The following is a 27,641-nucleotide window of genomic DNA, read 5'->3' as shown; positions in this document are numbered from 1 at the left end:
CATCATTTGTTGTTTTAGCGAGTGTAACACATACTATTAATTAATTATGCAGCTTCCCATGATAGCTGTACAATGCAATTTGGAAGTAGCCAGTTTTGTGGGGCATATCTGAGAAATATTTTTAGTATTGAAACATTTTAGTAACTCAACTTCTTTCTGTATACAGATTTTAAGGTCCAAGTTTATAAGGATTTTATAGGAACACTTTGAATTTCTGACTTTTGATAAACTAAATGCTATTTAAAGAGTACTTTGTATAGTCTAAGTACATCATGAAATGAAGTCCAATTAAGCTCCCCTAATCAAATAAATGAATTCCTTTATGTTTTGCTGGAATAAAGCTCATAGTGTCATATCCCAGCAACAAAGTGAGATTTGTATGGAAAACATTACTCACTCTCAACGACTTTAATTTTTTCACTTTTAAATTTGCAATAAAGTGCTTGAGATAAACCCAATATAGAATGTACAGTCTCAAGTAAATGACCATCCCTAATAGCACAGAATGTATCTAAGGGAGGTTTGTTGAGCCTTGGAAGCTATATTTCCCCACCAAATTTGGTTAACTTTTAACCAGTAGTTTTTCAAATAATTTTCTGCACCATTCTCTCCTTCTCTTCTAGAACCCAATTACAAGTACATTAAACTGCTTGATATTATCCAATAGGAAATTATCGTGCTGGGATTCTTCTTCTCCATTTTCTTTCCCTCTGTTTTTCAGATTGGATAATTTTCACTGACCTGTATGCAAGTTAACTGATCCTTCTGACATTTTTCATCTGCTAAGTTGATCCAGAAAACTTTTTATCAGATAATGTACTTTTCATTTCCAGAGTTTCCATTTGATTCTCTTTCATTATTTTCATTTCTCTGTTGAGATTCCCTGTTTCAATTCAATTTACTGTAAAGCCTTGAACATATTTTTAATAGCTTATTTAAATCCTTATTGTGTTTTTCAACATTTGGGTCATCTCAGGATCAGATTCTATCCCTATTGTTTGTTTAGTTGGTTGGTTGGTTGGTTGGTTGGTTGGACTGTGGGTCATATTGTCCTGGGTTGTGCCGATGCAGTAACTGTTTATCGTATGCTGGACATTGTGAATGAACTACTGCATGGAGCATGTCATTCCTTTAAAAGATGTTGGCTTTGCTCTGGTGGGCTTTTGAAGTAGTTATAGATCTTCTGGGTCTTGTCATCAGGTTTATTCTGTTAGCGGAGAGCTAGTTAGTCTGAGTCCTAACATGATTTGCTCTTAGTTCCAGCCTGTCCCCCTGATTTTAGGGAGTGGTACCTATTCACAACGTATGGGCTCTCTAGGCCTCCAAGAAGCATCCTGAGTGTACAGTGTCTCTCAGTACGGTATGACTTCTACTATCACAGGTCTGCTCTCCGCTAAGAAGGTCTGTGCATCACTGAGTCTCACGCGTGCTTGTCGGCCCAGCCCTCAGCTGAGTCACCTGTGAACACGCCTACAGAATTCTGGGGCCCTCCCATTGTCAGCTCCCTCTTCCTGGATTCCCGTTTCTGCAAATTCCATTTCAGTAACCTAAAACAATTTCTACCTCATCACCTCACCAAGTCACTGTACCACCTGGGTTCTGCTTCCCAGCAAGAAAAATGCACAGAGTGACAGAGGGGTTATGGAGCTCACCTTATTTATTTTCTCCTAAGGAACACAGTCACGCCCTGTCTGTTGTTTAATAACTCACGTAATTGTCTCATGTATTTTGTTGTTTTATAGTTGTTCTCAATAAGAAGGTGGGCCTACTATCGTTTAATATGTCATGGATTGACGTGGAAATCTTATTTAATTTTCATAATGTTCAAATACTTCTGGACCAAAAATTCACGGGTGTGGTATAGAGAAAAGGTTAGATGGGGTGTAATTGTAGATTACGAAGGTCATGTGTAACTTTGAGGTACTATATTATAGAACAGAAAACGAAATGTTCTGGTTTTGGTGAGAAAGACATGCTCTCATGCAAATTTTAACATTCAAATTTCTACAAGAGGGGAGGGAACTGAGAGTGAGAAAAGTTCTACTAACTTATAGTCGCACACTTCAGTCAATAGAAATGGCATCACCCTGCAAATCACAGCTGCAGATGACATTTCCCCACAACTACTTAGTCATATTTGATTTAACTTCTTTAGGGCCTAATCTTAAGATTTACATTAACTTGATTGTCAAGAGGCAATTTGGAGTCAAACATTATCTTGGATTATCATGTATACTTATCTCTATAGAGAGATAGATAGGTTTTTGACTATAATAACCAGGATAATCTCTGACTCTCAATGAGAGGATACACACACACGCATACATAGGATTGGCTTATTCACACATATCATTTTACATTATGTAGACTACATATGATACAGTTAACTATGTAAAATATAGTCAGATTAGATACATGCATATTATATTCTACTTATCTGTATAACACCTATAATAAAATGAGTGACAGTACAAGGAGAGTTGACATAGTAGGGAAAATAAAGATTAAGGGAACTTGATCCATATTTCTGGTGTTGATATTGTGTGAGTTTATTCAAGCTGATCAAATTCTACGGAAAGTGTTTCATACATGTAAAAATAGGTAATTAATTGGTGTAACTGTTTTAGACTTGAAAATTCAGTCATTGAGAAGTTTGTGTGCAAATGTTAAAGTCTTATCTGTCCGAATTCTAACTCAGTTATTTTCTAGACTCTGAACACACTCATGACATGTCAGCTCACCTTTGCTTAACACAGGCATTGCCAAGACATGACATCGTGGCTATAAAGAGCCGTGGCATTCTACTGTTATTACTGGGGTTTCCCACCATTTCCTATCATGCCTCTTAAATAGTACAATAAAATAGACTCACTCCAAAATATTATACGGAAAGTAACCCGAGAATCTTTTGCAACACAGTGCTCTGAACAAGGGCCACCAACAGCCTGGAAGGAACGTGTGAACAGAAGCCTCTTCCAGCCTGCAGGGAGCTCCCAGCCGCGACTCACTCTGCCCTACTCACAACTCCTTCGCCTCAGCTCTCACCACCAGCAGCCACAAAACACGGCAAAGTCACACAGAGAACGTCACCAGGAGAAGACAGACACCTCCTTTAGACCATGGACTTCCAAAGGGTGAGGACAGTGTCGTATGATCTTTTGAACAGTCAGGTACCTCCGTATGCCCAGCTGTGCTTTTTGATGGTTCTCTCATACGTTTGGGGGGTGAGTAGGTTAATTGTAGAAATAGTGTAAACCTGTAGGATTTTTGTGGCATGTTACTGGTCATTTTAGAGCGAGTTACCTGGTTTCAACCTGAAACGCTGACTTTCAGGCTTGAACTTACCCTCGCACACGGGCTGCAGTCCTGACCATGACCCGTTGAGCAGACACGTTCGCTCTGCCGAGCCCCGCAGCTGGTAGCCCATTTCACAGGAGAAGCGGAGAAGGCTCTTGGCCTTAAACTCATCTCCAAGCCGAGACCCATGTGCTGGGGTCCCTGGATCACCGCAAAATCCAGGATTATTTCCTATGGAACACAAACACGTATGGCAATACTCAATGCTGTTAGACTCGTTTAAAACAGGGCTGTTATGTTTAAAGGGAATGAAACTTTATGTAAATGTGTATCAAACACAGTTACAGTCATACAGCATTCTGGAAATCTCCTGAGAGATTTTCTTTATTACAGCACAGAAACGGAAGACGCTAAGAAATCGTTTCTGTGTAACTACAATCGAAATAGCTTATTAAAATATGGTTGTACAATAATTGATATTCTTTAGAAGAAATAAAATACTGGGGATGGTAAATGCAGGAATTGCTCGTTGGAAATGCTGGTGAGGATGCTGACGAGGAGATGGGGGTGAAGGTGTGTTGGGAACGAAAAAAATCAAATGAGAGGTTTGATGCTTCTGCACTGTGTCGATCTGCTGATTATGTTTATTTTGTTTATTATGTTTATTTTGTTTACTATGTTTATATATTTTGTTTATTATGAAACATTCACGGAAGAATTAAGTTGATATTTTTTCCAAACAGGATTGATTTAACAATTGACGACAGAGACAGGAAAGATGTGGAAGAACTGAGAGGAAGCACAGAAAAGGAGGGGAAAACAGGGGCAAACTGAGTCAAGGTGAGCAAGCTTCCTACTCAGGCGCTAGGGAGACTCCTGCAGAGGAAAATGTGTCGCGATAGTGTTCAAAGGGAAGGAAGATGAAGACGACGCTGACGCTCCGTCATAAAGGCGCACTTGGCTGGAACGGAGTAATACCGACTTCAGAGAGTGGCATCACTACCCAATACCTGGAATGAAGAGCTGACTGCGTCATGCCCACCTGTGCAGTGGGGTAGGGCTCCGCTCCAGTGACTGTCCTCCTGGCAAGTCCTGCTGCTGTTGCCTACGAGACTCCGTCTCCCTTGGCATGAGTAGTGAACCACGGCCCCAGATGTAAACAGGTCTCCAGTTAGGATGGCGTTGGCAGGGACCCCTGGGTGTCCACACGAAATAACTTAAGAAAAAAATCAAATCAAATCAATGAGTACATTGTTCCTGTTAAGCTGCTTTGTGTTGGTCAATGTCCCTTAGAGACTCATACAATCATCACCTATTAACAAAAACACCCGGATACACTGCACATCGCTGCAGTGCCCTGTGGATAAGAAATGCCCATTTCCAGACGACCCTCCCCCTACCCTGAAGAGTCACGTTACTGAAGTCCACGAAAGGGTCTGTCCATGAAGTGTTTGTTTGTTTTTTTATTAGGTTAAGATAGCTTTGCTTAAGGTAGAAATTGATATTTAGGTTTTCAAAAAAGAAAGTCACTCTACCTAAATTTTTTCCATCTGCCCTTAACTGTATCCTAAACAAGCAGTGTTACACAAAATGTTAGAAACTAACATAGATTCACCAAGACTATTTCCATTATTTCTCCAGTTAGTATGACAATCATGCTTTGCTTGGGGACAAAACTCGGTCAAATCTGCTTCCTCTTCCAGTTCCCATGTCTAGAGAGACCATCTAACAATTTTTCTTTGAATAGGTGGCAATCTAAAATGTTTAAGGAAAAAAAATAATAATAAATTACTGATTAATATTTTCTTCAAGTAGTCCACTCATTTCTTTATAATTACACCAAATCAGGCCCATCATCTAATCATAATTATCCTTCAAGAAGGAAAATTCTAGAATCCAGATTACCATAGGATGGTAAAGACATATCTCTCCCTTTCTATAAAGTCCAAAATTAGGGTTAGCCATGGGCAAATTTTATACCACGTACAAACAGCTAACTGGGCTGGTTTAACATCCTCGAGGGGCTGCATTCGGTCACTGACAACCCCCAAGTGATGCCAGCCAGAGGGGCAGGTTAGAAAGGTTGGAAGGCATCAGCCACCCCCTGAGTCAAAGCCCTCCCCTGAGACTGCCTTACACTGACATCCACTCACTGGACAAGAGGAGTGTACCTACGGAGTCCTAAAAAGAAGCTAACTAGAGCTGAATCAGTGAAATTGTTGGTAAATGATCAGTTCCAGGTGAAATAAAAGAAAAAAATCAGTGGAACAGTATAACAGCAAAAATAGAGATGGAGGTTAGCTGCTGAAGAGCACGTGAAAACAAAACCTCCTCTGCGAGCGTGTATTCCCAAATTCACGGTAATTCCAGCGGTTAATGACCGCAAGTGGTGGGAAGTCGCCCCTTGGAAAATGAGATCAGTTAAAACCTGGTTCCTGGAGGTTGGAGCATGCTGGCATCATTGCAACAACCAATACAACAAGTCTCACAGACACCAGGGAAGATGTAAGAGAAATCTTTGGGGAGAAAAACAAACAAAACTAATTTCTCTGAAAAATTCCCATGTGTGAAGGCACAGAAAACCAGAAAACATAAAGCTTGATGAGGGTAGTAATACATTTACAGGTGTGTTTTGTCATGTAAGCCTGTACGTTTGTTTTTGAAAGTCATCGCTCTCTTTCTCTGTAGGAATTCGTTGTTTTGTTACAGTTAGAATTTGAGACAGGTTTCCGGGTAGACTGAAAGGGCTTTGTGGGACCCTGACTTGCAGGAAAAAAGTCTCCGGCACCAATCCACTCTGAAAATGTACTGAAAAACGCCGTAATTGTCACAGGTGAAAGCGATTATCACTTTTTTCAGTAAGTTCCATTTATAATGTGATTGTCATTTCCTATTTTTTCTACCCACACAAAATGAATACTAAAAAGACAAGGATTGTTTTGTTTTGTTTCTGACTGATTTTTAAAAGGCCAAGGAGAGTGACTCCTTTTCCTTCATTTTCAGACTATGTTTTAACAAGAAAATTCTCTCTGAGCTAAAGGACAATATGATTTTTCAAGTGAAAGAAAGTAATACTATAGCTATTTGGGTAAAAAAGAAAGTGTCCTTGTGAACCTATACGGTCTAAAATGTACTGTTAATAATGTTTGGAGGGGAGCCATAGCGGCAGCCTATCTTGTCTGTCCTGAGCACCCTGTTCTTCACGGCAATCCGCCCTCCTCTTGTTTAAACCTATGGGTCAGGAGGAAGTTACGACCAGGACACTATCTTTTTTATCATGTTCACATTGGACTGTACCAGAAGCGCTGATGAGACCCAGATCAGGCCCCTCAGAGAGCACCACCCTTCCGGCCACAGACACTAGGTCAATAGATGGAGACTCCGTTTATAGCCTCTTGCCAATATTTCTGAACCTGGGTCCAGACAGATGCATGGTGTTGAGAGACTCGGGGTGTTGAAAGAGGCGCCGTCTGGAGGCCACTGGTGCCCGTTTGAACTGGTGGATTAGCCTCCCTGCTGGCCCGAAGCGGAAGACACGCAGCAACAGCAGACACAGAGACAGCCCGGTCCAGGCGGAGCCCGCGAGCCGGGTCCGTCTCCCTCTGGGGCCAGCTTTGCGAGCAGGCCAGCACCCCCGCCCCTTTCTTCCCGCGAAACTAGTGTGAGCTGCATTTGGTGATTTCTGGCCAACCTATAAAGTTGTCATAATAACAAATATGATTTGTGATGGGGTGGGTAGAGAGAATTAAAACTCAGTACCGTTTTGAATACTTGAAAAAAACCGTGTTCTGTTGGTGGTGTTCTTACAGGGCTCTGTGGCCAAAAGGACCCTCACTTACCCAAACACTTGGGCAAAGAGCGATCCCATAAGCCATTTGCCATACAGGTTAAGGCAGAAGATCCCAGCAAGTAAAATCCCTTCTTGCAGTGATAGACAACACTCATTCCATATTCAAAACTCTCGGGGAAATTCTGTTGCTCGTGACGAACGGCATTTTCCACAAAGCCTGGATCCGAGCAGTTCACCACTGCAAAGGAAAGCGCGGTGCACGTTATTCAAATGCAGCTATACGTTCATAAACAAAACAGACGGGCAGAGAAGGCAAACTCCTCCTCGTGGTTTTAGAAAGTTGGTAGGACGACAGCATGACAGCCAAAGTTTGTGAAATCCTGTACCCTTGACGAATCCCACTTCCTGCTTTGTGCCATTATGCTTCAGGAAACGTGTCAAGCAATATATCGGCTACCATAGCACCTTTAACAACACGAGGCTGACGGTCTTTAACTGTTTCCTAATAATAGGCTTCTTCAATGTAAGGTCTAAAATTCGTTTCCCTGGTTAGGTTTTTATGTTATGAAAATGTTAAAATAGAAACGGCTGAAGTTAGTCTACATATTTGTATGCGACTGTGGTACTTCAGGACAGCCTGGGACACAGTAATTAATTCCCACCCCACCATGACATGCGCTAATGCTTCAATATGTGCCTAAGTCATTTCTGTTATGTGTCTAAGGCAGACAAAAATGACAACTCCTCTATCAACACTTAATAGAAGTGTAAATTAAGGCAGCCTCTGATTTAAGCTTCTTCCCCTGTAGAAACAGCTCCGGCAGCGACAGTGGGATGGGCCTGGTTCATCTGAATGACACTCTCTGAGCCTGAGTGCCGGCTGGCATCTGGGAGGGAACCAGACACGTGCTTTCGCAGGTGCAGAGGAAAGAAAGAGCCCCAATTCTCTCTCTCTGACCCGCCCACCGCTGAATGGGACAGCTGCTGGGGAGCCGTGCTCTCTCCAGATATTTCTGGCTCAGAAGCCGGTAGCATGACAAGTTCCCAGGCAGCCACTGCACTCGGTGTCCCAGCGGCCAAAGGCAAACCCTGCCCGTCTGCACGCTGATTTCTCTCTGTCCCCAGGACGACGGGGTGGGCGGATCAGAGGCGGACAAGGGTCCCTTTCAGCGCTGCAGAATAATATCCTATCCTTCTTAAACCAATCCTGAGTTGATAGAAGAAAGACAGGTTCTTTCGAGTCAAGCAAACATGTTTACGGAGCCCCGGCAAGTATTTTGAAGGCTCCATAGTGCATTGCACCTGCAATAAAATTGTCACCAAACCCACCACAATAGCAGGCATTAGCTATTTGGAAAAAGTGTCACTGACTTGCACGATTATTTTTATGACCTGAAAAATGCCTGCATCGGCCCATTGGGCACTTAGAGTTGCATGTCAAGCCCAGGAGACACAAACAGCTCCCTTGTGTCTGACCTTCAAAAGCAGGAAGGTGTTGCCTTGGCCCGAAGGCCAAAGACGCTATGGTGTCGAGTTTGAGCTTACATCGTGCTTAGAGGACGGTCCCCAAACCACAGCAGACTCTCTGCAGTGAGAGGAAAGGACACCGCTTAGGCGACCCACGTGGAGGTGCCGAGCCTTCCTGCGCCAGGGCGCCCGGCCCATGCCTCATGCGCCCTGGGACTCCGCACGCCCCACCGGGCTCCTCCTTCCTTTAATTCATAGTTTTATATTCGGGCCCAGCTTTCCTGAACGCAGCCTGATTGTGCGGTGGGTGAGAAAGACGAAGTGCACAAAGCAAGAGCCATTATGTGTTTGGGGTCAAGAGAAGGGTGGGGCTGGAGGCAAGAAGAGAAAGAAAAGAGAAGCAGTTATCGCTCCGGTAACGGTGAGGTCCGCCTGCATCCCCCCTTGGCCGGCCCAGGAGAGCAGGGCTCTCTGAGCCCCACCATGTCGGGAGGAGAGCTGCTCAGAATTCACGACTTTCATGAAGTTGAGAGGACAATCGAAGGTGAGGTGACTATTCAGTGTATCACACAGAATAAACATTTCCAACTTGTTTACTTGGATGAATCAAAATTTAAACGTAGGATTACCAGTCACCAAAAGCAACTTACGATGACTATTTTTCAAACATATGAAAGTTACCTTTCATCTTTTATCACTAACTGATAAGAATAAAGAAATTGGTTTTAGGTGTAATGAGACATTCGGGTTTGATAAAGAAGGTTCTGATTGATTATAGTTGATTCTAGTTAAATTTCAGAGGTGGGTGGGAGTGGGGGCAGGGAGACTGAGCGCCTCCTATGCGCCAGGCACTTTGCTAAGCATTTCACGTGCACTGGCTTACTTAGAACTCATGGGAACCTAAGAGGAAGGTAGTATTTCTTCGACTGTTCATAGAAGAAAACTGATATTCTCCAGTGAACTTGAGGATTCACTACAAGACCCTGGATTCAGTGATGCAAGTTTAGTGAGTTTTTTTTGTTTCCTTTTTTATTCCTCTCTAACCAGAACAGAACCTCCACTCACCCCATATTTTCTTAATTTTCTTTATACTCGTGTCTGTAATAGCAAAGGACATATATGTTAATTCTCTGAGTTTAAATGGCCAATCCCACAAAACTGTAGATAAGAAAGAGAAAATAAAACCTCCAAACGTTTGCATGTAACACAAAAATTATTACACAAGGAAAGAAAATATTAAGTGACTCATCCTAAAACTGCCAGACTGGGTATGCTCATTTATTTCTCCTTGAACTGAATGAACTTTTTAAGCTCATTTGACACGTATTTGAATTTGGGAGACAAAGATTCAGAAAGCTCTTCTATAGAAACGGGGGCCCCTGGAACAGTAGGCATAATCTGATTCTTAGAATAAATGTGAAGACATCTGTTTTCATTCCTTTTTATGAAATTTATATCCATATAATTTATTTATTCCAGAAAGATATTACTACTAGCAAAAAGGATCCCTTCTTTTATTTATTTATTTTCCTGATCCTGTGTGTAAAGATAGAACCAGGGGGTGAGTCGCTTCCTGGACTGGAGGGTTCTGATTTATCACAAACACAGCTGGCATGGCCAGAGCTTTTCCCTGGGAAGGGCTGGGTCTGAGGGTAAAAGGTGAGTCCAGGGTGGAGAGACTTTGTGGAAACCTGTGTCTAAGTCAGCCTCACTTTAGCACAGATTTACGGGGAATTCATTCCAAAGTCCTCGTGGGGTTTCTCTTCTGCATCATTAACCAGATGCTGTACGATTACTCAGGATTCCACAACTCATTGACCTCCACAGATTAGACATCTGAGAATCACATCAAGTATTTGGGAGAAGAAATCAAGCACGACAGGATGCTGACATGAGACACAACACCCTGAACCATCTGGGGGTTTATTCAAGGAACCACATAAGGTAAGAATCAGGCCATACTGCAGTACACACCTTGAAGAATCCCTGGAAGTTTTATGAAGAGAGTAGCTATTTTTGTTAACTTTATGAGTTTCATGCCATTTTTTTTCTGATGCTTCACTGTCTTTATAAGTCTGACCTCTTTGAATTCGTGCTTTTCCTGGTCGAATAATATGCATGTAAATTCTGTGCACTAGATTGTATCTCTTAGTTCATAAATGAAGCAAAACAGAGCAATAGAAAATAACAGAAACACGAGCGGGAGGCACCCGGGAGATGAGGGGGTGATTTCCAATCCCCTCAGCACTCGGAGGACTGTTTGTCAGTCATCTCCTCCTTCATCAGACGTTTTTGAAGTGTCAGCTTTTAAAATTAAGTACTAATTTTAAAGTTCTGCTCTTCCAAAGGCAGTGTCAAGAGAAGGAGGAGACAAGCCACAGGTTAAGAGAAAATATTAGAAAAGACATAACTGATAAAGGACAGTAATCTGAAACATTAAAAAAAAACTCTTAAAACTCAACAATAAGAAGAGAAACAACCCAACTAAAAATGGGCCAAAGACCTTAACTGACACCTCAGCAAATAAGACCTACTGATGGCAAATAATCCTATGAAAAGATGCTCCACATCATATGTCATCAGGGAAATGCAAATTAAAACAATAATGAAATTCCACTACACACCTATTAGAACGGCCAAAATCCAGAGCACTGACAACAGCAAACACTGGCGAGGTTGTGGAGCAACAGGAGCTCTTATTCATTGCTGGTGGGAATGCAAAATGGTGCAGCCACTTTGGAGGACAGTTTGGGTTTCTTACAAAAATAAACATACTCTTACCATACAATCCAGCAATCACGCTCCTTAATATTTACCCAAAGGAGTTAACAACTTATATCCACACAAAAACCTGCACAGGAATGAAAACAGCAGCTTTACTCATAGTTGCCAAAACTTGGAAGCGACCCGGATGTCCCTCAGTACGTGAATGGATAAACTGGGGTCCATCGGGACGATGGAATATTATTCATCACTGAAAAGAAATGAGCTATCAAACCATTAAAAAGCATAGAGGAAACTTAAATGCATTTACTAAATGAAAAAAGCCAATCTGAAATGGTTATATACTGTGTGATTCCAACTGTATGACACTGTGGAAGAGGCAGAACTATGGAGACAGGAAAATGATCAGGGGTTGCCAGGGGCTGGGGGCAGGAGGAGGGATGAATAAGTGGGGCACAGAGAAACTTTAGGGTCGTGAAAACACTCTGCAAGATATGTGGCGGTGGTGGATACGTGTCACTCATTGTGCACCTGTCCAAACATACAGACCGTCTAACACCAAGAGTGAACCCTCATGTCACCTGTGGACTCTGGGTGAGATGACGTGTCCATTCAGGTTCATCAATGATAACAAATGCACCATCTGGTGGGGGTGGTGACATTGGGGGGTGAGGTGGGGCTGTGCATGGGTGGGGGCAGGGGGTTTATGGGAAATCTCTGTACCTTCAGCCCAACTTTGCCATGAACCTAAACTGCTCTAAAAAATAACGTCTACTAAAAAAATAAGACCATTTCTATTTTTAAAGAAAAGGGAGGAAGGTAAGAAAAGTCAAAATCAATACTGAAGACTTTAAAACACATTCTAGCATTCTTTAAACTGCGCCATAGATATCTAAAGGACCTAGTATCTATTGTAAAACACCAAAAACCATTAATAAATGATAGGCATTTAATTTCTTCTCTCTCTCTTTTTGGCATAAGTTAGAGGAAAATGAAGTACAGAAACAAAAAGAGTTTTGATAATTAAAAGCCTGCTGTTTTGAACTTACTCAATCTGTCATTTCGCCAGAATGTACTGTGTGCAGTGGACAGAGTCTCAGGAGCCGTGGGGACCTTCTCCCCCTAATTAGCCCCCGGAATGGTATCTACTTAAAGGTATGAAGTATTACACCCATCTCTATACTGACAGTGTGCAGCACAGCATTCGGAACACAGTAGGTGCTTAATAAATATTAAATTAAGTTGAGTAGAAGGGTTTGGGGGGAATGGATATAGATGGTTCTCGTACACCTCAGGCATCAAAGGCACAGTTAGGCCATAACCCTGTGTGAAGATAAACTGAACCCAAATTGAAGGGCCTTCATTTGTAACCATTCTTTCAGTTGTGCTGTTTTTTTCCTTGTTGTAGAGGACAGAGAAAACAGTTTGATTAAAGGTGTTTAATCTTTTCCTAAATCTTTGCAGCTGCCTTACCGGGTGCCAGATACCTACAGCTAAGCCTTTCCACTGCTGTCCACGTGCTCAGGGCTCCTGGCAGACACGTGGGCCCCACGTTTCCCTGTGGGAGGTGAGGGTGAGGCTGAGCGAGTCCCCGTGCTCATCACAGCCACGTGCATCACGGTACTCAGTCAGCATTTAGGGTTTGCCAAGGTGGCCCCACGTGGAAGGCAGAGGGCTAGAGGTCATTTAGAAGCCAGCTTCCTGCCCTGGCTCACACATTCCGAGATTTCCCCTAACCCCGGTCACCCCGTTCCATGGCCCTGACTAATACAATTATAATAGATAACCTATAACCTACAAGATGAACTTGTCAATGGCCAAGCTGACCAGAGCCCCACATTGTCAGGAGACCAGTTGGAGCTTTGGAACAAGAAACCAGGGGCGTCTCTGTGAGATACTCCATCCCCCTCCAAACAGGACACACCTGAAGCCTGCTTTCTGGGGACAGTGAGAACAGGGAACCTGGGGTCTCTGCTCTTCACAGCAAGTCTTTCCAACATTGAAAAGGGAGTTTTAGAGGGAAGTGGAATTAGGAGGCTTTACTTTGTCTTTGAGCTTAAGCCAAGCTCTCTGATATAGACACGTGCCAGACTCGACAGTTTGTAGCCAATTTCACATAACTGCTATTTAAAACATGCCTGGATTCCCATTCTACTATTGTTGCATTTGAATACAGCTCCCTTGGAGCCCAGTGGGAAGGTGGGTGATTGTCAGAGCAAGGGACCTCCGTAAGTGTCTGCCTTTAATACCATATTATTACCAAAAAATCCAAACCAAAACAACAAAGAACTTCACCTTCACATGGAAGGACATGCATGCGTCTTCAGTAAGAGAGAGGTTTTAATGGAAAATATTTGAAGGAGATGTTTTAAGGGAAAGTGTTTGAAGCAAAACCTTAAATAGCATGAGCTCAAACATCTAGAAATACAAAAACTACAAAGCAGCATTCCCTCGGAAATTTAGGCGTTAGTCCAGATCTATGTGTCGATTTCTAAAGAAGTGAATTTCTAAAACTTGAGATTTAAAAGCAATAAGAACTTCTCAAATATATCCATAAGGCTAGAAGCTTAGGGACCAAAGATGTGGAATATATGTGGCAGAAATAAATGAGCACATAAATGGAGAGAAAGACAAATAGAAGATGAGTAGTCTTTGAAGTAGAGAATCCCAGGGTTTTTTGATTGAATATCTGGCCAATAGCAAGAAAGAGGCCATGGAGCGATTTGCACGTTATACTCAGAAATGTTTTCCCACCACAACAAAAGGCGCTTGCAGAAGCCCTGACTCTGGAGGGGAAGCTTCACCCTCTATGCACGCAGACAGGCTCCCGGGTGTTATGATTCAGCCCTCACTAACCCCGGAGGAAGCTCTCCTACCTCGGCAGGTGGGCAGAGGGCTGCTCCACTGGCCGTTGCTCCTACACTGGGCTCGAGATGCGCCCTGCAACAAGTAGCCGGTGTTGCAGGTGAAGTTCACGACATCATTCAGGTTGAACTCGCTGCCGTTAGTGAAGCCGTGCGCAGGGTTCCCTGGGTGGCCACAGGTGATGGCTACGGAGGAAGACAGGTCCACATTAACAAGTCATCACTCTCACTTGGCATTCCTTGTTAATACATGTGCAGGTATGTTAAATGTACGAATTAAGGGGTTGACAGCTAATCAGATATGTTGCAGATTGTGTTTATATTTGGAAGGGACTATTGAGAGAAGGAATCATGGGCTGAATCCACAAGTTTTTATTATAATCGTGGAAAATAACTAGCGCCTGGCAAATGTACTTTCTTCATCATCATCATTATTATTTCTTACATCATGATAGAATATCAGGTAATTTTAAAATAAAGCAGTGAAAAACAAGAGATGCTAAATTTTTGTATTAATCGTGAGTTCTGAATTTTTTCCCCTTAGAACACACCAGCTAACTTTGTGGAACTCTCATCTTGAAACATTATAGGGACTTGGATGATAATTTAAATTGTGTATGTATAAATTAATCCAATATGAATTTAAACATCATGAAATTAGCAAAAATAGGAGTACATGCTCAAATCATATTTTCTTTGACATTCCCTATTGTATGGTCCTTTGGCACATAGCCAACCCTCACTATGTCATGTCCACAATAACAGCAATACAAATCATGAACATATCCTTCACTGGCCCTTTCAAAAGAAACACATTACAGTTGTAAAACTGGTGTTTTCCTTCTCATTTATCTTGTCAACAATTTTTTCTTCTAAGTAAAGCTTTCACCCTTGAACTGTGTACAGTTACCACAGCACTATCACAGAGAACACCTGTCACTGTCCTAAACTTACATCAACAATCCCTTTGTTTAGGAAAATAAAGAACATATTAGGAAAAAAAATTGGTTTAAAAGGAAATTTGCATAAGGGTACAATCTCTTCTAAAAATAGGAGTCAGCATTCGTCTCTCAAGTTATAAAGTTTGAGGACAATGGTTACATACAATTTCACCTCTTTATTAAAGGGACGACTGCGTACAAACTCTCTGCGTTCTTGATGAAGCAATGACAAGAACACAAAACAACACAGAAGCTCAGGGGGTGGCTACCGTGGGGCCCCTGCAAAGCCAACCTGCAGACTCGGACCCAGCACCTCTATCCTCCTCTGGTGGGATGCTGTTTCCACCTTGTCGTCCTGGGACAACGTTGGGGGAATGAATGCCTGACATCCCTCATCCTGGGACCCATCTGAGATGAGCTGGTGAGCAAACTCAATGTGGAGGGAGCCTGGAGGAGGCGTCGGAAGGACATGGAACGGGAGAAGGACCAAAGACGGAAAGGGAGGGGCGCCCACGTTCTCTCTCTTCTGACAGCTCTCCATCCTTTCTCTGAGCTTAAACGTGTCTGTGTTATGACCTAATGACAAAAGAAAACACCACGAAGGGAAGCACCCGCTGACTTAGTTCACAGGCTGTACTTACGGACACAGACTGGGGTGTGTCCGGACCACTTGTGGTCTTGCAAGCATATCCGGACGGAAGTCCCCACGAGCCGGAAACCGGGGTTGCACTGATAAACCACTGTGTCCCTGTAACTGAAGCCGTCGCCGCTGATGTGGCCGTTCACGATGGGATCCGGGGAGCCGCAGTGGCCAGCTGAAAAGCAAGCAAAACCAACAAAAACACGCTGGAGAGCTTGCCTTCTATAAAAGTACCACATTCGTGGAGAAACAACAGAGTCCCACGGTATGGCACGGGGAACTCTATTCAACATCCTGGGATAAACCAGGATGGAGAAGAATATACAAAAGGATATATATGTATATGTAAAACCGGGTCACTATGCTGTACAGGAAAAATTAACACACCATTGTAAATCAAGTATACTCCAATAAAAAAAATCTAAACTTATAAAAGTACTACATTCAAAATTAGTTTATCTTTATTGTCAAGTGACTGACAGCACTGAATGCAAACATTATTGGAATTTTTTCCATTTATATATTTTTTATTTGATAGAGTTTTCTTCAACTCATGAATTTTTCTCAACAATTGCGGGTAACATAAGTAATAGTTCAAATATAAAATTGTTAGAAGGTATTTACTCAGTTATGGTTTCTCCGTTTATTTCTTTTACTTATTGATATTTTATGTTATTTATCTATTTATTCTATTTCCAAATAAAGGCCAAAAGAAAGGAAGAGACACTTGGAATTAATATAAGTTCTGTAACCCTATTGAAAATGGGTAGCAAAGAAAAGGATGGAAGGATCTCCCGTGAGAGACTAGATTCCTGAACTATCTGTGAAATTCCAAAGGAAGGATTGATATCAGAAAATAAGTTCAATTTCAGAAAATGTCCATTTGAGTTATGTTTGAACTGATGTCTAGGGGAAACTGTCACATCCTCAGTTGAACACAGAAGTCCAGAGCTCAGGGGAGGGACACCCTGCAGACAGAGATTTAGGAACAGCTAGATTACAGATGGAGGCTGAACCCAACAGGTGGCTGAGCTCGCCTGTGAAAAGTATGTACAGCAAGGAAAGAAAGGGCCCAAAGACGAAACTGGGGTGAACATCAATACTTAAGGGGAGGAAAACAGTACTGATGTGAGGACTCTGATATGTAAGGAGGTCGCTGGCAAACAGGGTGTCAGAGAAGCTTCAGAACCAGAGGGCTTCCAAGTGGGGAAGGAAGCTAGAGGAATTTTCAGTCCTTCGTGAGTCGAAGCCTGAGCGGAGTGACAAAGCTTCTTTGCCTGAAAAAGCTTTAATCCGGGTCCTGACACTCCCCCCAGGCCCACCTGTGCACCTCCTTGTAAAAGCCAACTTTAGCAAGCACCCTGCTAAGTCACCCTACAAGAACCCTCCAGCCTCAACATCTGATCCAGTTTCTCATCCCCACCCGCCACTGGTAGGTGGGTTCAGCCAGAACCCCTCCAAGCCCTGAGGTTCCCTCTCAGGAATGTCCCACCCGTGCCCCCTCCCTGCCCCTTGGCTGTGACCCCCACGGGCCCACACGGCATCTGGGGTTGAGCCATATCTTTGTGAAATCCCATCACCCTGGTCCCTACACCAATCGCTAGGGTCCTAAAAAAAGTCTGCCTCATTATCTTTAAGGAGCGCCATGAGTATTCTTTCTCTGTAACAGTAGGAAGGTGCTGTGTGGTCCGGGAAAACTAGGAGAGGCGGGATTCCCTTCTTCTCTTTCGCTCTCCTTCCACTTTCTTTCCCTCCCCTCCATCCGTCCTCCTCTCTGCCCCTCCCGCCCACCTCTCCCCTCCTCACGTACATGGAAAGAGTATCTTGTTAACAAACTATGGAGCATTAGCAGTAACTGACATGAAAAGGATGTGAGTGACACACGGGTTTCGGATAGACAAGGAGAGTTCCTAAATTGTCCACTAAAACTCGCTCCTTAGGCTGGAGTGGCTGCAGAGCGTTTTGGGGTGGATTTCGCCTGGCCACTACCGCCCCGAATAGAGCACCCAGCTGCTGGTGCTTTACTCAGAGCACAGCAACCCCAAAGCTGAGAGCATGGCCAAAGTACTGTCAAATGACACTCAGGGTTAATGCCACCATTCTGGAAGAATTCACAACAGTACCCTCTATTTCTGTTTAAGGCAATGCAGCTGCATTGTGTTATCCTAGGTTTGAACTAGATCTGTTATCAGCAAGATGACCTTGCAGAGGACAGAGGGAGAAAACCGCATCGGTGATACGTATCCCTCTTTGAGCAGAATCTCTGCCCCAACATTTGTAAGAGGTCGGGTCAAGTTGTGCTCGATTCGCTTGATCTCTTGTCACCTCCGCAGCTTTTCCACTCAGCCGGATCCAGACCGATAAAGCTGCTTCTGACCAGAAGCCAGATCGCCTCCCCCCACACCAGGCGTGACTCAAGCAGGGAACTGGGAGGAGGCTGAATGTTCTCCGGGGTTGAAGGGAGAGCTTCTGAGGCTGTTATCCTGGAACTCGGATGCGGGCTCCCTCCCGGAGGCTGGGCTTTGCACGGCCATCTCCGTCAGATAGAGACGTGGAGCCCCACTCGCATCCCCGAGACAAGAAAGGAGCCAGAGCCGCCACGCGCGGGCCCACTGCCCGAATGCAGCCACTTCCGAGGCGAGAAGGAAATGACGTAATTTCTAGAAGCACACACAAAAATAACACACTCCAATCCTCAAAGAGAGTGTGGGCCACCTGATTCCTGGTTGTTACTCTAGAGAATGTCAAGCATTTGGGGGGTATCCTGAACCTGATCAGCACTCCAAGAGGAGGGACCCGGGCTCAGGGTAACCGAGATGCTGGAAAGGGTACATTGCGACAGAAAGTCCCCCTCCCTCTCCGTGATCTGCACAGCCTCACTCTTGACTTGGACAAACACGACTGGCTAGACTCACTTTTAAACCTCAATCATATTGTTTTCATCTAAGTTTTCAGTAGGAGCACATGCTTCAAGGCCGCACTCTCTGTTGAAAGCCCGGCAAATAAGCACTCCTCACGGCAAGGAGATATCTGTGCACCCCAGACACCAGAAGGCAAGGCTGACAGGCTTGTGTGGAAACAAAGGCTTCCAACAGCAACTCTTCTCTGACACGTGGACGCTTCAGTTCTGGGAGGAACTGGCCTTAAAGACCTAAAGAAAATCAGGGATGTCTTTCAAAAACACTCCCTTTCAGCTCAGTGCCTGAAGGAAGAATTGACAGCCTCACCTCAAACTTCACTTCCTATTTTAAGTACATGTGGATGATGTCACTTCTGGATCTGAAGCTGGTAGAGAACAATCTGTTTGTCACTCGTATAACTTTCCAGCCCTCAGGTGAGTTCCTCTTTAAAACATTCAAAGCCTTAGACCAATTATGTGCTATTCACAAATACAGAATATTTCACTTACAGCATTTAACCAAAATTTCAACAGTACCATGCTGAAATGTTGTAGAAGGGAAAAACTGTATGAGGTGGAATTTGAATTCAATGTACTCCGAGCTCTATTTCAAATTTAAGATTCTGTTATCCTATGATAATACTGGGATATGTCCTTTGTGAATTTTTTTAATGTAGCCCCAGTTTTGTTATAGACACACTATGTAGAAAGCATTTCTCTATCTTTGTAACTATGTTCAGATATCTGCTGACCGTCTAACATGTATTAGTCACTCATTAAACATTTGATGAAGTGAATAGAGATAAAGTAACTTCACATTTTCAAAGCATTTCCAAATCCACTGTCTCCTAGGTGGCTTTCCTTTATTGGCAATAATTGAATGCTGACTAGCTGCGGGCCAGCAATGTCCTTGGGGCTGGGGATTCAAGGAAGAATAAGACACAATCATAAAAGAGACGGGAGGTCTGACACAGAAAGTGCCCCAGAGTGTTTGCCCCTAAAGAGGTGAGGATCAGGGGAACTTCCCTGGTGGTCCAGGGGGTTAAGAATCTGCCTTGCAACACAGGCGACACCAGTTCAATCCCGGGTTAGGGAACTACGATCCCACGTGCCCCAGGGCAACTAAGCCCTCGTGCCACAGCTAGAGAGAAGCCCACTGTAATGAAGGGCCCTAAGACCCAACTCAGCCAAAATAAATAAATAAATAAACATTGTTAAAAATAAATAAATAAAAAGTACATTAAAACTAAAAAGAGGTGAGGAGTAGAGAGGGACATGTAGCCCAGCTGGGCATCAGACACCCTGAAAGAGGCAACATTTAAGGCCTGAAGGGTGCACGTTTGTTAGCCAGGTGAAGGTGAGAGAATGGTCCCTGAATTGAGAACTTTTATTTATTTTTAGAGTCTCAGTTAAAATGAAGACTATGGAGCTATTGGACCAAACTATGCATTTCCCAGAAGGGCACCCATTTTACCCTCTTCAGTTTATGACCTTACGTATTTCATGTCCTACATCTCCATAATTTTGGGTGCATTAAATTATTACTATTCCACTGAGTATAAAAAGCAGTAAAGAAGGATAAGTAACTCTATTAACTAGAAAAAAAAAAAAAGAATTGGGATGAGGGCAGCCCTGCACATTTCAAAACAAAATATCAACTAAATAAAATAATGTGATTATCCAGTAGATCCGACACTGTGATGCCAGGTCCCTAGGTTTTGTGTTTGTGCTTTTGTTTGCTTGTTTCTTTTTCATTAGCATTTGGCTTCAGCTTAAACAAAGATCACTAAATGTTTTTTACAGGCAATTCTGTAGCCAGTGTCATCACACCTAGGAAATCAAGGAAGCCGAATTTCCTGACAAATGGCTCCATTAAAGTGCGGACAGAAAATCTAAGTGGAAAGCATGTGGCCTATTTTATTTTTACATCAATCCTACTCGTGAATTTAATAATCTGCCACTAATCAGAGCCTGAGCGCTCTGGCTAGCAAGGAGCTAAAGAATTAGGTAGAATGTCGCAAAACTGTAACTGCATATGATATTTAATTCAATGGACAGATTGATTGATAGATACAGAGATATATCCTAAAGGAACTGCTGAATTTTCTTTTAGTTAAGTGTGAATAACCAATTCTACTACTTCCACATTCCTAGAACTTTACATTTTAATTCTCCATTTTCTCCCTGCTGAAGACAGGCATTATATGGAACGGGTAATTCTCCAACTGCTTAAAATTGTTCTTGAGAGAATCAGTCGCAGAATCAAGAATTCCATGCTGGGATGGGTATTTTCCAGTTCTAGTCAGGTGACTCTCTTTGTTTCACACACTATATCGTTAAAAACTATCATTCAAATTGGCCTGTTAAGACGAAGTGAACAATGGAATTGGAATTCCATGGAATTTCAGAAAAATTGAGATTTCATACCTGTGAGTGGGTCACAAGAGTCTGCAGGTTTCACCTCATTTGCAAAATGACTCCTCTGTGAAAATCACTGGCCTTTAAATTTATGCTACCTTAGATATAACGAAAGCTGTGTTGTTTATATTTACTATATTTTAGTTATTATGCTTTAGTTAGATGTCCCAAATAGAAAAGAGAATCTCTTTTAACGGTCTTTCTCGAAAACTGAGTTAGGAGGAATAAAATCTACCAAACTTCGCTAAAACACAGAGTGGCGGCCAGGTTGAATGAATGCCAGTCGCCTCTCACAGGGAGAAGTTGCCTTGGGGCTGCCATGAGCCAGACCCAGGGAGAAAGAGGGATGGGCAAGGGGATTCTCAGTTTCCTCCTGGGTCGAGGGTTTCCCACAAACTCGTCCCGCGTGGGAACTGGAGAAGGCAGACGGCGGCCCAGCCGTGTGGGAGCCCAGCTCACGGTCTCAAGCACAGAGAAGCCACCAGCCCGCGGCCCTCACATCACGCAGCCTGGGCCAGCACACAGGGCAGGGGGACCAGCACTTCCCGCGAGTAACGCGTTTATCCCCCAGGGCAGGGCCTCAGCAGGACCAGCCTCTCCAAGCAGTGGTCCTAGAACATTATTGTCCAGAGTGTACACGCAGATGTTTTAGTGTGTGTCGTACAACGATTCTGAGTAGCAGAGTGAATCTTCTGAAAACTGCACCCTGGATGAATGGAATCCCTTGCGCCCTCTGTCCCCATACCTGCCGTTGCATCCCTGCTGTCTGGGAGTCACGTGCACGTACACTGTAGAGATGGAGTCCCACCCATGGGCAGGGTTTTGCAGCAGCTAGCTGAGCTCTCTGGACTGCGCATCACTGTTTCTGATGCTGCACTGATCACGGTCTGCAACCTGACAAACCGCACTGACTTTCAGTGGTGACTTTGCTGAGTGACAGACACAGAGTGTCAGATGTCAGCTGTGCCTAACCTCACAACAAAGGCAGAGTCTGAATGCTTCTTTCAAGTATTGAATACTTTCAGGGAACGTGTGTTAGAGTCTCTTACAATTACCTAGACTCGTGCAATTTCAGAAGCGAATTCTGTGATTTGGGAATTTAATACAGTTCCACTGGTGCCATGGAAACCTGCTCCTCCAGGGGACCTGCTGGGCGCGTGGCTCCCAGGTTACAGGAGTTCCCTGTGCTGGGCATCCTCGCTGCGGGGCCTGTGCGTCAATAGGAACTGAATAGCTGGATCTCTCTCCTGTCCTAAGGCCACACTCTCTCACACTCGCACATACACACAAACACGTCGCCCCCCACCCCAGAATTCCCTATTTTAAGGTCACCTTCTTTTCACTGTGCCAGTTTGTATCAGTACAAATACTAAACATTGGTTTGGGGATTAGAACTGAATACATTCATACATTTTTAGAAAATCTACAAACCAAATATTCAACCTTCATGTTTGCTTTGTTATTATTGGTACTTATTGCTGAAAATAAAATAATAAGCGTTGTAAGTACGCTCTACCTGCAAGAGAATTAGAAATGCAATCTGCTTCATTCTGCCCATTCCAGTGATAACTCCAGCTTGGGGCTAAAGGCAGGGGTATTTGGCAGTGAATTCTAAAGCCAATAGCAAACACCGCTTGAGTATTAACAAATGGTCACGAAATGTCAGATGGATCAGATCCTCTTATGTACAGGGAACACGTTTAAGGGCATTAAACATCGATGGATGGCATTTAAATCTCCAGATGTGTGCATATTAAAGGAACGCACTTGAGTTCTCACAAAGGAGACTTCTTTTTCTGCACGAGCAATTTTGAGGGGTAATGTTGAGCAACTTTGTGGAAGTCCGAGAAAATGTAGTAGCGCAGAAAGCACGTGAATCTTGGCAGGGATCGGCCGGTGCGGTGTGATGGGCTGTGCAGCACTCTGTGCCCTTAGTAACACCAACGACCAGGGCCCATCCCTTTGCCACAAAATACATTTGTATCACATCTCTGTTTGACACACCCTAGCCAATGGCCATTATTTTAAACCATATTTGATAAGAAAATTTCAGGCCAGTACCATGATTTGGGTAGTCTCTGGGGCGTTCAGAAATCTTTCATCTGCCTTTTTATTAATGTAGTCCCTCAATGTACCACACTTTTTACCTCTATCACTTTGCACACACTGCCCTCTTGCATAAAACTTCTTTCACATTCTTGTCTGCCTGTAAGATGTCATATAACTTAATCCAAATCCACCCTGTGTTTGCAGTCTTCACAAACCCTAAAGGAATTACTGCCCATTAATACTCAACACAAACATCTCCCTTATTTTAGGTTTCCCTGCGGAAGGAGACTCTATCTCCAGGACCATCTGTTTACAATACCTACATGGTGAGGGTTGTTTTGATTTGAATTCAGCAGATAGAAATAGAATTTCTCCTACCTATTTATCTCCACTCTGAGACTGTGAGTCCTAAGAGCGGTGTCATGGCCTCTGCACCAGCATTAGCCCCTGCCTGATCTAGAGGGGGTGTTCGTGAAAGGACGTGAATTCTTTCCACGATCACGTTGCCATATTAGCACCGTCCCTCAGCATCATGTGACCACAGAGAGCCCCAGCCCGGGATGTGCTTGGTTCAGGCGAACCATCAGGACCTCCTGCCTCACAGTTCTGCACCTGTGCAGCTGCTGTCTGTTCTGTGGCTCTCATTTCTGGGATGACCCTAGTCCATTTCTGTGTGTTGGAGTCCCCTGTTCATCAAAGTGGCTCCCTCCCTGGGTATGGGGAGGACTTTGCGTGGACCTCTCTCCTGACATTCATCGATCTCAACTTTTTATTAAAGATACTTGGTTTTTATCTTATTTATTCCTTTGATGATAATTTCCTTACAAGAAAAAAGAACCACCTCCTATTTACCTTTACATCCTGTGCAATATTTCCTGAGGAACTGAATGAAAATCACTAGATAATATTCAGAAATAGAGACAGAAGCACTTGTGGCTGGGAGGAATATTGTGACATTTATCTGCAAGCCACTGATAATGTAGGTGTAAAACGTGAAGATTAGCACTGAGTGTTTCCAAATATTTTACCTTCCCTGACTACCATACAGCCTAAGTTTTATACTGCAGATCACTTCTGTACCAAGATCAAGGAGGGAGGGGTTAATCTTTCTGCTCTAATATCCTTTTGCTGCAATATAAGCATTGTCATAATCACTTGTTTTATTAAAAATTTGTACGTGGATCTATCATCAAATACAAGGCATTTGAATACTTTCCAGTTTTATTCCCTAACAACTATGAAAAAACATGGTCTCATGATATCATTTTGAATCATGTCATTTAGCTATTTTAGCCACATGAATGTGTCGCCATGATATCATATTTACAAAAGAATTCGTCTCCTCATAGGTCATTATAGCAAATGCAAACTTACTTCAGTTAATAGCAAAATAATCTAATGAAAAAAAGATAATGTTCTTTAGGTGGGAAATGTCTCAATCTTTCACTGACGTCTTGAGTAAACAGATTAAAGAGGTAACAGAGGGAAAGACATGATGGGTTATTACGTGTTGAAAAAGTCTAAATGATATAAATGGTATTAAAAGATTAATGTAGCTTTCTACGATAGGAGACCTGGATTACAAATGTACAAGCTCGTGTAGTCGGTGTGCTCTGTGTCGGGTTCAATGCGAACTACCGCAGGGAAGATAAACAGAAGAAAATAATTAAGGGAGCATGGGGACAGTAAAACTTCCCTGATGGACTGTAAGTTACCTGATATGCAGACACGGGGTGAGCCTTCTCAGTGCTTAATTCTCCAGCCCAGGGAGATCTGCAGCATTGCACAGCACAGATGGTAAATCAGAACAAGTCCGGGGCAATTCACAGCACCCTGGGAGAGCCCAGTTGTAAAGCAGGGATGATGGCGTTGATTAAGTGTGGGCTAACCCTTTATAAAAATGTACTCTGATACACATAATGTATTACTTTGCCTAAATTTTAGGTATAATTATATTTGCACACAGGGTTGCCCAGCTTTCCTTATTCTATCTTTTCTCAAAGATTCTAGCTTAGAATTCAGACTAGGTACCTGTAAACACAGCAAAGATTAGGTTCTCAAATGTTAGACAAAGAAAATCACCCGTCATCTCCTTAAACCCAGCTCTCCTACTGTTAACAATCACAAGACTCTCACTGTGGCAGCGTCTGTGCATACGCTTGGCCATTTCCGCTGCAATGATCATCAAGGAATCCGGCGTATTCTTCCCTGACGGAAACCACTGGAAATAACCATCGTACCACAACTAGAAATAAGCGATCCCTGCTCCACATGAAATATAAGGAAAATCTCAGGCAAAAGCGTTTTTGTTCCAAGATACCTCACGCACAACTTGCAAAATGTTTTTGCCCAAGTATTTTGCATTGTGATGGAGAAAGTACGGTGGGTGTAGGATCAATAAAGCTGAGTCTAATGGAGCCCCAGACAAAACCCTCCAGGTGGCCAATCACCTTCTATAGGAAGTCTTCATTGCATTTCTGGACAGATCCCGCATGTTAAAAAATAAATAAGGGAAACTATTTCTTATATTGGGTCTGAAAACTATTTTCCTGTACATAGCATCTGCTATTTCAAACCAATGAATGGAGCTGTTTCACCAATGTCATTAGCAATCCCGGTCCTTGCCCTTGGCAGATGTGTTTAATTAATTTTATTTTTGTTTCTTTTTCTTTTCTTCTTTCTCCCACCAACTATTTTAAATATTTGAAAATAGATATTAATTACTTCCTAACTTTTCTCTCAGCAAAACTTAGGATCACAAGTTTTCCAAACATTCCTCCAGTGTCATGGTTACCAGATCCTTCACCACATACACATTTCAATTCCTCAAGAGCCCATGTAAACTGTCTCACAGAACTGAAATGATCACCCCAGATATGGCCACCCAGGCTCACGGAACAAGATGGAGACTAGTCACAAAACAATATCAGTGTCAGAGGCATCTCTTCGCACAAACGAGCCTTCCATTGTCCAAAACACCCAGTCCTTCTGTGTGTGCTATGATTTCATAATTTTCTCCTCACCATGTACATTGAGTTGATTTTGTTTTTTACTTTGAGTAAACTTTTACACTATTTCCATTATTTTCCTATGTCTAATGAAATCTGTTTGGCCTACCATTCGATTTGAAGATTCCCTGAATCTGTCCTCACATATTTATTCTCTCTTTCAGCTAGCCGTGTTATGCCCTCATCCAGGAGCTAAATAAATGTTTTGGAAAGGACTAGAGTGAGGAGAGAGAAACAAACACCTGGAAACCTCCTTCCCAAATCACAGCAATCCACTGAACATCATTCATGTACCGTCCCTCAGGCAATCTTCTTTTTTTTTTTTTGCGGTATGCGGGCCACTCACTGTTGTGGCCTCTCCCGTTGCGGAGCACAGGCTCTGGACGCGCAGGCTCAGCGGCCATGGCTCATGGGCCCAGCCGCTCCGCGGCATGTGGGATCTTCCCGGACCGGGGCACGAACCTGCGTCCCCTGCATCGGCAGGCGGACTCCCAACCACTGTGCCCCCAGGGAAGCCCTAGAGTACTTCCTTTTAATGACATCCCACAGGAGCCAATGACTCGGCCAACTTCTCCCTGGTACCCGAAGCTTGCTTGGATGGGACTCTCCTGGCCAGGAGACTCAACTGTATTTGAAACTCTCAAGTTCTCTTTGATGGACTCCTTCTCTTTCTTGGGGTTCCAGTGTCTGATATAAAAGATTCTCTAACCTTCATATTCACATCATAATTCTTCTTTACAGAAAAGACAGCATAAGGAGGAAGCTGAGCCCTTCTGCTTTCTTTCATCCACTTCCTTTAACACCCACTCTGATGAGTGAACTTGGGTTTTATTTCAAACGTCACTTATGCATGGGCCTTACATTTCATGGTCCTGAATACTTCTGTTGTTCCCAGCTCGTGGCATATCTGTCCTTCAGGACATGGCCCTTCAAGTGTACTTCATTCTCTTAACTGGATTCATTGTAGACATCTGGTGTAACTGTCTCTGTTTCCTTGGGTAATTTCCCATTTCCTCCACATTGGGGTGATTTGTTTCTTAAAGTCAGAGTTTTGGGGGTTGTTTTGGTTTTTGAGGGTCCTGCCTCTTCTCTGTTAGAGTTGAAGTCATGGGATCATATAGACTATTTTTGCAAAGTGTATGAATTTCTGGAAAGTATCCCTAGCGATTACCTCCTTCGTCACTGTGAGTCATTTTCCTTCCATGACTATATAGTTTATCCTCACAGGGTCCGCATGAGCCTGAAGGTTACCCAAGGTCATTTAGCTTGGTAGAAACCCAGACTTTTAAGACATTCAAAACCATGGAAACATACAAAGGAATAATTCAAATGACAAGAAATGGAAAGAAAATAATAGTGGGATTGGTAAGCAAGAGGCCCAGGAACCGTGCAGGATGGAGAACAAAATCATCCATGAAGAGCCACTTAGGTCCTAAACACCCTCTTGGTGCAGGTGCCTTGGGGTGGGGAGTAGTCTAGCACGAAGGCTCATTTCTCCTCCAGTTAACCACAAATTTCTCTTCATTGGTCAGAATTAGCATAGT

At 43.2% G+C, this 27,641-nt stretch overlaps 1 protein-coding gene across 2 annotated transcripts in view; it reads right to left on the bottom strand.

The window, feature by feature from the left end:
- Positions 1-27,641, bottom strand: part of CSMD1 (CUB and Sushi multiple domains 1) — a 1,753,128-nt gene that overhangs the window by 30,429 nt on the left and 1,695,058 nt on the right. For both annotated transcript variants that reach the window (XM_060291350.1, XM_060291351.1), the window contains exons 53-57: positions 15,725-15,898; positions 14,155-14,328; positions 7,137-7,325; positions 4,340-4,513; positions 3,346-3,528 (exon numbers count right to left, since the gene is read on the bottom strand). In XM_060291350.1, coding sequence (XP_060147333.1) covers positions 3,346-3,528; positions 4,340-4,513; positions 7,137-7,325; positions 14,155-14,328; positions 15,725-15,898 — 894 coding nt within the window. The remainder of the gene's footprint in view (positions 1-3,345; positions 3,529-4,339; positions 4,514-7,136; positions 7,326-14,154; positions 14,329-15,724; positions 15,899-27,641) is intronic.

Source organism: Globicephala melas, chromosome 21, assembly GCF_963455315.2.
Source record: "Globicephala melas chromosome 21, mGloMel1.2, whole genome shotgun sequence".
Taxonomy (NCBI): Eukaryota; Metazoa; Chordata; class Mammalia; order Artiodactyla; family Delphinidae; genus Globicephala; species Globicephala melas.
This window is presented reverse-complemented; position numbering and strand designations above follow the sequence as displayed.